The 14,145-nt window shown below is 42.1% G+C and overlaps 1 protein-coding gene and 1 long non-coding RNA gene across 2 annotated transcripts in view; both read left to right on the top strand.

Moving 5' to 3' along the window:
* Window positions 1–8,213, top strand: part of gsg1l (gsg1-like) — a 39,549-nt gene extending 31,336 nt beyond the window's left edge. Inside the window, exons 4-5 of the mRNA XM_071391348.1 lie at window positions 6,603–6,714; window positions 7,848–8,213. Coding sequence (XP_071247449.1) covers window positions 6,603–6,714; window positions 7,848–8,205 — 470 coding nt within the window. The 3' untranslated portion in view covers window positions 8,206–8,213. The remainder of the gene's footprint in view (window positions 1–6,602; window positions 6,715–7,847) is intronic.
* Window positions 8,214–8,562: 349 nt separating this feature from the next.
* On the top strand, window positions 8,563–13,454 carry LOC139569946 (uncharacterized). Its single transcript, XR_011673980.1, has 2 exons — window positions 8,563–9,467; window positions 10,146–13,454. It is a non-coding gene; the product is annotated as an uncharacterized lncRNA (long non-coding RNA).
* Window positions 13,455–14,145: the final 691 nt, after the last annotated feature.

Below are 14,145 nucleotides of genomic sequence, written 5' to 3'. Positions count from 1 at the left end.
TTTTATAATTTCTTTGAGGATGTCATCAACACTACAGACCTTTTTGTGTTAAAGGGTTTGTATTTTGTCCTGTAGTTCATTCAATGTAATTGGAAAATTCAGTGGGTCTTTAATAGTTGATTCTAATCTTTGTATTTGATCGTGTATATGTTTTTGCTGTTTGTTTTTTGGTATAGGGCCAAAAAGATTGGAGAAGTGATTTATCCATACATCTCCATTTAGGATAGACCATTCTTTGTGTTGTTGTTTGTTTAGTGTTTTCCAGTTTTCCCAGAAATGGTTAGAGTCTATCGATTCTTCAATTACATTGAGCTGATTTCTGACGTGCTGTTCCTTCTTTTTCCGTAGTGTATTTCTGTATTGTTTTAGTGATTCACCATAGTGTAGGCGTAGGCTCAGGTTTTCTGGGTCTCTGTGTTTTTTGTTGGACAGGATTCTTAATTTCTTTCTCAGGTTTTTGCATTCTTCATCAAACCATTTGTCATTGTTGTTCATTTTCTTCGGTTTTCTATTTGAACATTTTAGGTTTGATAGGGAAGCTGAGAGGTCAAATATACTGTTAAGATTTTCTACTGGCAAGTTTACACCTTCACTACAGTGGAACGTTTTGTCCAGGAAGTTGTCTAAAAGGGATTGAATTTGTTGTTGCCTGATTGTTTGTTGGTAGGTTTCTACACTACATTCCTTCTATCTATAGCATTTCTTAATATTATTCCATTCCTTTGGCTTTGATGCCTCATGATTGAGTATTGTTCTGTTCAAGTAGACTGTGATTTTGCTGTGATCTGATTGGGGTGTCAGTGGGCTGACTGTGAACGCTCTGAGAGACTCAGGGTTGAGGTCAGTGATAAAGTAGTCTACAGTACTACTGCCAAGAGATGAGCTATAGGTGTACCTACCATAAGAGTCCCCTCGAAGCCTACCATTGACTATGTACATACCCAGCGTGCGACAGAGCTGCAGGAGTTGTGACCCGTTTTTGTTGGTTATGTTGTCATAGTTGTGCTTTGGGGGGCATATGGGGGAGGGAATGCTGTCACCTCCAGACAGGTGTTTGTTCCCCTGTGTGCTGAGGGTGTCAGGTTCTTGTCCAGTTCTAGCATTTAGGTCACCACAGACTAGTACATGTCCCTGGGTCTGGAAATGATTGACTTCCTCCTCCAGGATGGAGAAGCTGTAAAATATTCCTGTTTTGATTAATTTAATAGAGTGAGATAGGTCTGCTCTATAACAAATTGGCATACGCCCTGAGTACCTTCCCTGTTTCACACCTGGTAGTTTGGTGGATGGGACTACCAGCTCTCTGTAACCTAGAGGGCAACCAGTGGGTCTGTCTCCTCTATACCAGGTTTCTTGTAGGATGACAATGTCTGTATTTCTAATTTATTTGATGAAGTCCAGGTTCCTGCTCTTTAGGCCAAAGGCAGAGGACCTCAGGCCTTGAGATTCCAGGATGAGATAGTGAAGGCTTTGTGTTCCATGAAGTGTTCTGCTGTGGTGTCGAGACTGTTGTCAGGAGCTGAGGTGGGCTGTTCTGCTGTGGTGTCGAGACTGTTGTCAGGAGCTGAGGTGGGCTGTTCTGCTGTGGTGTCGAGACTTTTGTCAAGAGCTGAGGTGGGCTGTTCTGCTGTGGTGTCGAGACTGTTGTCAGGAGCTGAGGTGGGCTGTTCTGCTGTGGTGTCGAGACTTTTGTCAAGAGCTGAGGTGGGCTGTTCTGCTGTGGTGTCGAGACTGTTGTCAGGAGCTGAGGTGGGCTGTTCTGCTGTGGTGTCGAGACTGTTGTCAGGAGCTGAGGTGGGCTGTTCTGCTGTGGTGTCGAGACTGTTGTCAGGAGCTGAGGTGGGCTGTTCTGCTGTGGTGTCGAGACTTTTGTCAGGAGCTGAGGTGGGCTGTTCTGCTGTGGTGTCGAGACTGTTGTCAGGAGCTGAGGTGGGCTGTTCTGCTGTGGTGTCGAGACTTTTGTCAAGAGCTGAGGTGGGCTGTTCTGCTGTGGTGTCGAGACTGTTGTCAAGAGCTGAGGTGGGCTGTTCTGCTGGCTTCTCTGTGGGGGTGGCCACCTCTCTAGTAGGTGGTTCTCTGTCACACACCATCCCCCTCACCCTCTCCTCCAGCAGTCTGATCCTCTCCTCTAGTGCTCTGTTCTTCTCCTGCTCATGCTTTTTATATTGTCGAAGTTGTCTCACCACAGTCCAGAGTGCAGATATGTCTCTCTCCACCTCCAGCTCTCTGGGTCTGGTTAAGGGGGTGTTGTTGTGCTGGACTGTTGTCTGGGTCTGTGCTGACTGGAGTGTAATCACCTGCTGTTCCAGCTCCACCTGCCTTACCTCCAGCTGGGTGAATTTATCCTTCATTTCAATGAGGGAGTAGTACTCTGTACTGGGAGGTTGACTCTCTGCTTGGGGTTGCTCGTCTGTGGGGTTATATAATGAAGAGGTCTGGTCTGACCCGCTCGGGGTGGGGGTATCTTTCTCAAGGGAGAGCTTCTCCTGCAGAGCTAATTTTTTGATTAGGTGAACGTCCAGCTGAAACTGTTTGGGGTTGCCCTGTACCAATACTGTTCCAGAGATTTATATTAGCTTACTCAGAGTCCTCATTGTCTAATATCCTGAGTTTCCACCCCTCATTAACACCCCCCCCCCCTCTTAACAGAGGGTTAGTGTGTTAATATAACACTGTGCCATGCCAGGGGATGGTCTGTGTGGAAGATTAAGTTGCTAATGTTCCCATTTTTATAACAGTCAACAAAAAGTGTCTCTTGATTTTCCATAAGGAGCTTCATTTTGTACTCTTTTCTTGCCTTATAATTTTTTACATACAGAGGATACTGTATTTTAATTACCTCTGAACAGCGGGAGGCAACTTCAAAGCGCTCTGCATTTGTTTGGGGTAGCCTGTTTGATTCCCCTGCCATTGTTGAACTAAAGCGCTCTGACACCTCTCACTTGACACGTCAGTGCTAATTGAAGTTGTATCTCCGTGTCCTAGCGAGCTTGCTAGTCCGACTCAGCATTCAGTCATCATAAAGTCAAATATATCATTGTAGTGTATTTTTCTTCCTGGCTTTTGAACATAAAACATGGCTTCAGACTAAACATGACTCACTCAGTTCCAGGTCGGATGGTGTTTTCAGGTTGTTTGCCAGAGCATTTGGTGTATAGCTTGGGCCTTCTAGGTGATTCCGTAATCGCGTCCTATATCAGGTTGTAGGTTTTGAGTTTTGATCTGGAGTGAAGGTTAAGCTGTGGAGGGTAGAATCCTGTACATGTCCCTGACAAAAAATCCAAGTTTATCTAACTCCAAATCTATATTTTTCCTAGAACATGCTGAAAAATGCAGGAGCTCATCTGATCATGACCTCTCTGTCCTCTGTCTTCTCTGTTCTCTCTGTCCTCTCTCTCTCTGGTGGTATGTCTCTCTCTCTCTCTCTGTCTGTATCTCTCTCCCTTCCTCCTCCTCTCTTCAGAGCAGGTCAGAGCAGGTCAGCACCATAGACACCAGTGAGTAATGACTGCCTCCACTGGCTGACATTCATACCACATGAATGGTGTGTGTGTGTATGACTGTGTGTGTGTATGACTGTTTGTGTGTGTGTGTATGACTGTGTGTGTATGACTGTGTGTGTGTGTGTGTAGGTGTGTAGGTGTGTGTGTGTGTAGGTGTGTAGGTGTGTAGGTGTGTAGGTGTGTGTGTGTGTGTGTGTGTGTGTGTGTGTGTGTGTGTGTGTGTGTGTGTGTGTGTGTGTGTGTGTGTGTGTGTGTGTGTGTGTGTGTGTGTGTGTGTGTGTGTGTGTTCCGCCCAGAGCGGGTCGTAGCTGTTTCAGCCCAGGTGCTGTAGCCGCAGGACAGCTGTTGCTGTCGCAGGCAAATGGCACCCTATTCCCTACATAGTGCACTACTTTTGACCAGAACCCGTAGAGACTACAAAGGAAATAGGATTATATGCGTAAAAACAACAGCTGCATTTCGGTGTTGTAATCCATTTACACACAGCATTGTCCTCTTATTGAGGATCTATATATCCATATCAATGGTATTTAATGTGTACTGTGTGTTTATGAGTCATTACCATATATCATGTAATATATGCTCATAGAGATGACAATGTGTTTATGAGTCATTACCATATCTAATGTAATATATGCTCATACAGATGACAATGTGTTTATGAGTCATTACCATATCTAATGTAATATATGCTCATACAGATGACAATGTGTTTCTGAGTCATTACCATATCTAATGTAATATATGCTCATACAGACGACAATGTGTTTATGAGTCATTACCATATCTAATGTAATATATGCTCAAAGAGATGATAATGTGTTTATGAGTCATTACCATATCTAATGTGATATACAGTGGGGAGAACAAGTATTTGATACACTGACAATTTTGCAGGTTTTCCTACTTACAAAGCATGTAGAGGTCTGTAATTTTTATCATAGGTACACTTCAACTGTGAGAGAAGGAATCTAAAACAAAAATCCAGAAAATCACATTGTATGATTTTTAAGTAATTAATTTGCATTTTATTGCATGACATAAGTATTTGATACATCAGAAAAGCAGAACTGAATATTTGGTACAGAAACCTTAGTTTGCAATTACAGAGATCATACGTTTCCTGTAGTTCTTGACCAGGTTTGCACACACTGCAGCAGGGATTTTGGCCCACTCCTCCATACAGACCTTCTCCAGATCCTTCAGGTTTCGGGGCTGTCGCTGGGCAATACCGACTTTCGGCTCCCTCCAAAGATTTTCTATTGGGTTCAGGTCTGGAGACTGGCTAGGCCACTCCAGGACCTTGAGATGCTTCTTACGGAGCCACTCCTTAGTTGCCCTGGCTGTGTGTTTCGGGTCGTTGTCATGCTGGAAGACCCAGCCACGACCCATCTTCAATGCTCTTACTGAGGGAAGGAGGTTGTTGGTCAAGATCTCGCGATACATGGCCCCATCCATCCTCCCCTCAATACGGTGCAGTCGTCCTGTCCCCTTTGCAGAAAAGCATCCCCAAAGAATGATGTTTCCACCTCCATGCTTCACGGTTGGGATGGTGTTCTTGGGGTTGTACTCATCCTTCTATTCCTCCAAACACGGCGAGTGGAGTTTAGAGCAAAAAGCTCTATTTTTGTCTCATCAGACCACATGACCTTCTCCCATTCCTCCTCTGGATCATCCAGATGGTCATTGGCAAACTTCAGACGGGCCTGGACATGCGCTGGCTTGAGCAGGGGGACCTTGCGTGCGCTGCAGGATTTTAATCCATGACGGCGTAGTGTGTTACTAATGGTTTTCTTTGAGACTGTGGTCCCAGCTCTCTTCAGGTCATTGACCAGGTCCTGCCGTGTAGTTCTGGGCTGATCCCTCACATTCCTCATGATCATTGATGCCCCACGAGGTGAGATCTTGCATGGAGCCCCAGACCGAGGGTGATTGACCGTCATCTTGAACTTCTTCCATTTTCTAATAATTGTGCCAACAGTTGTTGCCTTCTCACCAAGCTGCTTGGCTATTGTCCTGTAGCCCATCCCAGCCTTGTACAGGTCTACAATTTATCCCTGATGTCCTTACACAGCTCTCTGGTCTTGGCCATTGTGGAGAGGTTGGAGTCTGTTTGATTGAGTGTGTGGACAGGTGTCTTTTATACAGGTAACGAGTTCAAACAGGTGCAGTTAATACAGGTAATGAGTGGAGAACAGGAGGGCTTCTTAAAGAAAAACTAACAGGTCTGTGAGAGCCGGAATTCTTACTGGTTGGTAGGTGATCAAATACTTATGTCATGCAATAAAATGCAAATTAATTACTTAAAAATCATACAATGTGATTTTCTGGATTTTTGTTTTAGATTCCGTCTCTCATAGTTGAAGTGTACCTATGATAAAAATTACAGACCTCTACATGCTTTGTAAGTAGGAAAACCTGCAAAATCGGCAGTGTATCAAATACTTGTTCTCCCCACTGTATATGCTCATACAGATGACAATGTGTGTATGAGTCATTACCATATCTAATGTAATATATGCTCATACAGACGACAATGTGTTTCTGAGTCATTACCATATCTAATGTAATATATGCTCATACAGACGACAATGTGTTTCTGAGTCATTACCATATCTAATGTAATATATGCTCATACAGACGACAATGTGTTTCTGAGTCATTACCATATCTAATGTAATATATGCTCATACAGATGACAATGTGTTTCTGAGTCATTACCATAACTTATGTAATATATGCTCATACGTGCCTAATTGGTTTATTGATACATTTTGAAGTTCATAACTGAACAATCTCCTCAAACAACAGCATGGTATTCTTTCACTGTAATAGCTAATGTAAATTGGACAGTACAGTTAGATTAACAGGAATTTAAGCTTTCTGCCAATATCAGATATGTCTATGTCCTGGGAAATGTTCTTGTTACTTACATCATCATGCTAATCACATTAGCCTACGTTAGCTCAACCGTCCCGCCCCCCGCGGTCCCCCCGACCCACTGATCCTGTAGAGGTTATTAAACCTCTGTGTGTGTGTGTGTGTGTGTGTGTGTGTGTGTCTGTGTGTGTGTGTTTCTCTGTATCTGTGTCTCCTCAGGTCTGCTAGGCATGGTGGCCCATATGATGTACACCCAGGTTTTCCAGATCACAGTTAGTCTGGGTCCTGAAGACTGGAGACCCCACACCTGGGACTATGGATGGTCCTTCTGGTCAGTACTCATACTGTCTGTCTGTCTGTCTGTCTGTCTGTCTGTCTGTCTGTCTGTCTGTCTGTCTGTCTGTCTGTCTGTCTGTCTGTCTGTCTGTCTGTCTGTCTGTCTGTCTGTCTGTCTGTCTGTCTGTCTGTCTGTGTGTTTGGTCGAGTAATGACAGTTCCTCTGGTCAGTACTCATACTGTCTGTCTGTACTGTCTGTCTGTGTGTTTGGTATGAGTAATGACTGTTCCTCTGGTCAGTACTCATACTGTCTGTCTGTGTGTTTGGTATGAGTAATGACTGTTCCTCTGGTCAGTACTCATACTGTCTGTCTGTGTGTTTGGTATGAGTGATGACTGTTCCTCTGGTCAGTACTCATACTGTACTGTCTGTGTGTTTGGTATGAGTAATGACTGTTCCTCTGGTCAGTACTCATTCTGTACTGTCTGTGTGTTTGGTATGAGTAATGACTGTTCCTCTGGTCAGTACTCATACTGTCTGTCTGTGTGTTTGGTATGAGTGATGACTGTTCCTCTGGTCAGTACTCATTCTGAAGCCATATCGTTGTCTGAATATGATTGGTTACTTACTGTACATTTCTCCAGTGAAACACTGGTGTCACAGTCGAAAAGCAGCAGAAATGGTGTAGTATATAAACCAGTGATTCCAGAATGCACTGAACATTCTAGAAGTTCTATTCATTCCATGTCATTCTATACTGTCCATCTCCATCTCGGAACACAAGCAACATCTCCATCTAGAAACCAGCTGACGACCCACCGTTGTGTCCATATCAACCCAGGCGTATTTACAAACACCAACACATATGGCTGTTTTCTCTAGGCGCTTCGTCCCAAATGGCACCCTATTCCCTACATAGTGCACTACTTTTGGCCAGACTCCGCCTTATGTGCATAGGGTGCCAATTGGGTGTACCTTAGATTGTCCTTGACTTTCTATCTTCCACGTCTATGGCTGGAGCTAGAGAAGACAGCTGTTGTCTGGGACACGCACACGCAGACACACACGCACGTTCACAAACACACACTCAAGAGGAAGAAGAGGAATTTCCATTGGCTGAATCAGTCTCTCTCCCTCTCTCTCTCCCACTCTCTCCCACTCTCTCTCCCTCCCTCTCTCTCCCTCAGCCTGGCATGGGGCTCCTTCACCTGCTGCATGGCAGCTTCCGTCACCACCCTCAACTCCTACACCAAGACGGTCATTGAGTTCCGGCACAAGCGCAAAGTGTTGGAGCAGGGTCTCAGGGAGGAGCAGAACTACCTCGACCAGGAGGCCTTCCATTACTTCAGGGACCACTCACTCCAGTCCATATCCAGCTCCATGGAGGTCTACCCTGGGCACGGGGGAGGAAGGCTGCCTGGGGGGCCTGGAGGCCTGGTGGGGTCCGGTCTGGTTGGAGTACCAGGGAGAGGGAAGATGAGGAGGTCCTCAGGTTCCATCGACCTGGGAGAGAACTCGGAGTCCTTGGGGGAGGAACAGTGCTGAGAGAGAGAGAGGGGGGAGAAGGTTGGGGAGTGGAGGGCTGGGGAGTGGAGGGTTGGGGGAGAGGGTTGGGGAGTGGAGGGTTGGGGAGTGGAGGGTTGGGGAGTGGAGGGTTGGGGGAGAGGGTTGGGGAGTGGAGGGTTAGGGGAGAGGGTTGGGGAGTGGAGGGTTGGGGAGTGGAGGGTTGGGGGAGAGGGTTGGGGAGTGGAGGGTTGGGGGAGAGGGTTGGGGAGTGGAGGGTTGGGGGAGAGGGTTGGGGGAGAGGGTTGGGGAGTGGAGGGTTGGGGAGGGTTGGGGAGTGGAGGGTTGGGGAGTGGAGGGTTGGGGGAGAGGGTTGGGGAGTGGAGGGTTGGGGGGAGATAGATATAGTTATGTAGACAGGGTGATGAGATAGATATAGTTATGTAGACAGGGTGATCAGATAGAGTTATGTAGACAGGGTGATCAGATAGATATAGTTATGTAGACAGTGTGATCAGATAGATATAGTTATGTAGACAGGGTGATCAGATAGATAGAGTTATGTAGACAGGGTGATGAGGTAGATAGAGTTATGTAGACAGGGTGATCAGATAGATATAGTTATGTAGACAGGGTGATCAGATAGATATAGTTATGTAGACAGGGTGATGAGGTAGATAGAGTTATGTAGACAGGGTGATCAGATAGATATAGTTAGATATAGTTATGTAGACAGGGTGATGAGATAGATAGAGTTATGTAGACAGGGTGATGAGATAGATATAGTTATGTAGACAGGGTGATCAGATAGATATAGTTATGTAGACAGGGTGATCAGATAGATATAGTTATGTAGACAGGGTGATCAGATAGATAGAGTTATGTAGACAGGGTGATGAGATAGATATAGTTATGTAGACAGGGTGATCAGATAGATATAGTTATGTAGACAGGGTGATCAGATAGATAGATATAGTTATGTAGACAGGGTGATCAGATAGATATAGTTATGTAGACAGGGTGATCAGATAGATAGAGTTATGTAGACAGGGTGATCAGATAGATAGAGTTATGTAGACAGGGTGATGAGATAGATAGAGTTATGTAGACAGGGTGATCAGATAGATAGAGTTATGTAGACAGGGTGATCAGATAGATAGAGTTATGTAGACAGGGTGGCAGGGGAACAGTGATCAGATAGATATAGTTATGTAGACAGGGTGGCAGGGGAACAGTGATCAGATAGATATAGTTATGTAGACAGGGTGATCAGATAGATAGAGTTATGTAGACAGGGTGATCAGGTAGATAGAGTTATGTAGACAGGGTGATCAGATAGATATAGTTATGTAGACAGGGTGATGAGATAGATAGAGTTATGTAGACAGGGTGATCAGATAGATAGAGTTATGTAGACAGGGTGATCAGATAGATAGAGTTATGTAGACAGGGTGGCAGGGGAACAGTGATCAGATAGATATAGTTATGTAGACAGGGTGATCAGATAGATATAGTTATGTAGACAGGGTGGCAGGGGAACAGTGATCAGATAGATATAGTTATGTAGACAGGGTGATCAGATAGATATAGTTATGTAGACAGGGTGGCAGGGGAACAGTGATCAGATAGATAGTTATGTAGACAGGGTGGCAGGGGAACAGTGATCAGATAGATAGTTATGTAGACAGGGTGGCAGGGGAACAGTGATCAGATAGATATAGTTATGTAGACAGGGTGGCAGGGGAACAGTGATCAGATAGATATAGTTATGTAGACAGGGTGGCAGGGGAACAGTGATCAGATAGATATAGTTATGTAGACAGGGTGGCAGGGGAACAGTGATCAGATAGATATAGTTATGTAGACAGGGTGATCAGATAGATAGTTATGTAGACAGGGTGATCAGATAGATATAGTTATGTAGACAGGGTGATCAGATAGATATAGTTATGTAGACAGGGTGGCAGGGGAACAGTGATCAGATAGATATAGTTATGTAGACAGGGTGGCAGGGGAACAGTGGTTTACGTCTCAAATGACAGCCTATTCCTAATGTAGTTCAGGCTCTGGGCAAAAGTAGTGCCCTATAAAAGTAGTGCCCTATAAAAGTAGTGCCCTATAAAAGTAGTGCCCTATAAAAGTAGTGCCCTATAAAAGTAGTGCCCTTTAAAAGTAGTGCCCTATAAAAGTAGTGCCCTTTAAAAGTAGTGCCCTATAAAAGTAGTGCCCTACAAAAGTAGTGCCCTACATTAGAGATTCAATCCAATGTGGACGTGGAAGGAAGGACCAATGTGGCGATGGAAAGGGTGCTAAGAGGAAACCAGACAGCTTCTCCTCTTCCTGTTTCATCACAGAGGATGCGTTCCACATGGCAATATATCTCCTAATGTAGTGTACTCATTTTAACCAGAGCTCTATGTCCCCTATGTAGTGTACTCATTTTAACCAGAGCTCTATGTCCCCTATGTAGTGTACTCATTTTAACCAGAGCTCTATGTCCCCTATGTAGTGTACTCATTTTAACCAGAGCTCTATGTCCCCTATGTAGTGTACTCATTTTAACCAGAGCTCTATGTCCCCTATGTAGTGTACTCATCTTAACCAGAGCTCTATGTCCCCTATGTAGTGTACTCATTTTAACCAGAGCTCTATGTCCCCTATGTAGTGTACTCATTTTAACCAGAGCTCTATGTCCCCTATGTAGTGTACTCATTTTAACCAGAGCTCTATGTCCCCTATGTAGTGTACTCATTTTAACCAGAGCTCTATGTCCCGTATGTAGTGTACTCATTTTAACCAGAGCTCTATGTCCCCTATGTAGTGTACTCATTTTAACCAGAGCTCTATGTCCCCTATGTAGTGTACTCATTTTAACCAGAGCTCTATGTCCCCTATGTAGTGTACTCATTTTAACCAGAGCTCTATGTGCCGTAGTGCACTATAAAGGGTATAGGGTGCGATTTGGGACGTAGCCCAAAACCTCACCCGAAGCACCGTAAAGACTTCAAAAAAGGCCTCATTGCGTTTTAGGACCCTTGAAGAAGTATATGGAAGGACTGAGGTAAAAAAAAAAAATCATGAAGAGTCCTAAGAAACCTGACCAGATCATCAGAACATTATAGACATACCAGCCACACAACAAAATATATATTCAAAGGTTTAGTTAAAAAAATTACAAAAAATTATTATATGAATATATTTGACCTCGTGAACTGTGATAGAAAGGGGTGTTTTTTGGGGGGAGGGAGGGAAGGTATAGGAGATTAAACTATATATTGAGGAAAGTATATATTAAATACTATGACTAAATATATGAAATCTATATTTCCGTATCAGAGTTGTGTTATTTCCCGTCTGTTTGGTGCGGGGATGTTATAGCTCTGTAGTAAGTTTATTATGGATATTATTGAAACATACCTTTACATTGTGATGTTGAATGTGCAACAAAAACAAAGGGATATTGAAGCATTAAAAGGCACGAGGAGATGTGGTATATGGCCAATATACCACGGCTAAGGGCTGTTCTTACAGCCCTGGATGCAACCCTTGGCCATATACCACAAACCCCTGAGGTGCCTTATTGCTATTATAAACTGGTTACCAACGTAATTAGAGCAGTAAAAATACATGTTTTGTCATACCCTTGGTATTCGACGGCTGTCAGCCAATCAGCATTCAGTGCTCAAACCACCCAGTTTATAATTGGAGATATAAGATGTAATATAGTATAATACAGAGTAAAGGTTGATTGTTTTGATAAGAACACATTAACACTGCCTCATGACCATAATATATGTGTACCGTTACAGTACAATACTACACATTATAGTACAATACAATACAGTATAATACAGTACAATACTACACATTATAGTACAATACAATACAGTATAATACAGTACAATACTACACATTATAGTACAATACAATATAATACAGTACAATACTACACATTATAGTACAATACAATACAGTATAATACAGTACAATACTACACATTATAGTACAATACAATACAGTATAATACAGTACAATACTACACATTATAGTACAATACAATATAATACAGTACAATACTACACATTATAGTACAATACAATATAATACAGTACAATACTACACATTATAGTACAATACAGTATAATACAGTACAATACTACACATTATAGTACAATACAATACATTATAGTACAATACAATACAGTATAATACAGTACAATACTACACATTATAGTACAATACAATACAGTATAATACAGTACAATACTACACATTATAGTACAATACAATACAGTATAATACAGTAAGGTTCATTGTTTTGATCAGCTTGTTGGATTGTCTGAACACTTTAACACTGTCTCATGACCATAATATATGTGTTACAATACTACACATTACAGTACAATACAATACAGTACTATACAATACAATACAATACAATTCAATACAATACTATACAGTACAGTACAATACTATACAATACAATACTACACAATACAGTACTATAAAATACATTACTATACAATACAGTACAATACAATACAATTCAATACAATACTATACAGTACAATGCTATACAATACAGTACAATACAATACAGTTCAATACTATACAGTACAATACTATACAGTACAATACTATACAATACAGTACAATACAATACAATTATATGCAATACAGTACTATACAATATTATACAGTACAATACAATACAGTACAATACAATGCAGTACTATACAATACATTACAATACATTACTATACAATACAAAACAGTACGATACAATACAGTACTTAACCATACAGTACAATACAGTACAATACAATACAGTACTTAACCATACAGTACTATACAATACATTACTATACAGTACAATACAATACAGTACGATACAATACAGTACTTAACCATACAGTACTGTACAATACAGTACAATACAGTACAATACTGTATAATACAGTATAATACAATGCAGTATAATACAGTACAATAGAATACAGTATAATACAGTACAATAGAATACAGTACCTTGAATACAATACAATACAATACACGGTATAATATTAGACAATATAATGTACGTACAATACAACTGAACTGCTCTAGCACAGTAACAATATGTATGCTTATTAAATACTAATGTTTTGGTGTTGAGGACTTCAAGATGATGTGTTTAATATATTCTGTCTCACTTGAATATGTCTTCATATGCTGCTTGTTGAATTTCATGTTCATACGTTCATTTATTATATTGATATATTCATAAAGAAATATCCTGGTGAAAACAGTAATACTGCTCTCCTTTACTTTCATTACAACTCATCATCAACTAATCATCAAGGAATCATCAACGAATCATCAACGAATCATCAAGGAATCATCAACGAATCATCAAGGAATCATCAACGAATCATCAACGAATCATCAACGAATCATCAACGAATCATCAACTAATCATCAATGAATCATCAACGAATCATCAACTAATCATCAAGGAATCATCAAGGAATCATCAAGGAATCATCAAGGAATCATCAACGAATCATCAACTAATCATCAAGCCCTTGACTAGGTGAACCAGGTGAGCTAGTTCAGAGCTACTTACGACATGATGTAAGGTCTGGGGGTCTCTGAGGAGAGGTTTGAGAACCACTACAGTACAGCACAGTCTTCTCTGCCTATAAATGTAACATTTCCACAGCGACAGTCGCTGGGAGACGGGAAGCAAGTACAGAGTGAGGATTTAATGATAAATAGACATGAAACTAAACGAGAACAGCGTCTGGACAAGAGAAACATAACAACATCAATGCAGACACGGGAATGAAACTGAGGAAGTGACAGATATAGGAGAGGCAATCAATGACGTGATGGAGTCCAGGTGAGTCCGATGGAGACAGGTGTGAGTAATGATGAGCAGCCTGGAGACCTCGAGCGCCAGAGAATGGGAGTGGGGAGCAGACGTGACAATAAAAAGTAGAC

This window comes from Salvelinus alpinus, chromosome 1 (genome assembly GCF_045679555.1).
Source record: "Salvelinus alpinus chromosome 1, SLU_Salpinus.1, whole genome shotgun sequence".
Taxonomy (NCBI): Eukaryota; Metazoa; Chordata; class Actinopteri; order Salmoniformes; family Salmonidae; genus Salvelinus; species Salvelinus alpinus.
The sequence above is the reverse complement of the archived record's forward strand: the minus strand, read 5'-3'. Positions and strand labels throughout refer to the sequence as shown.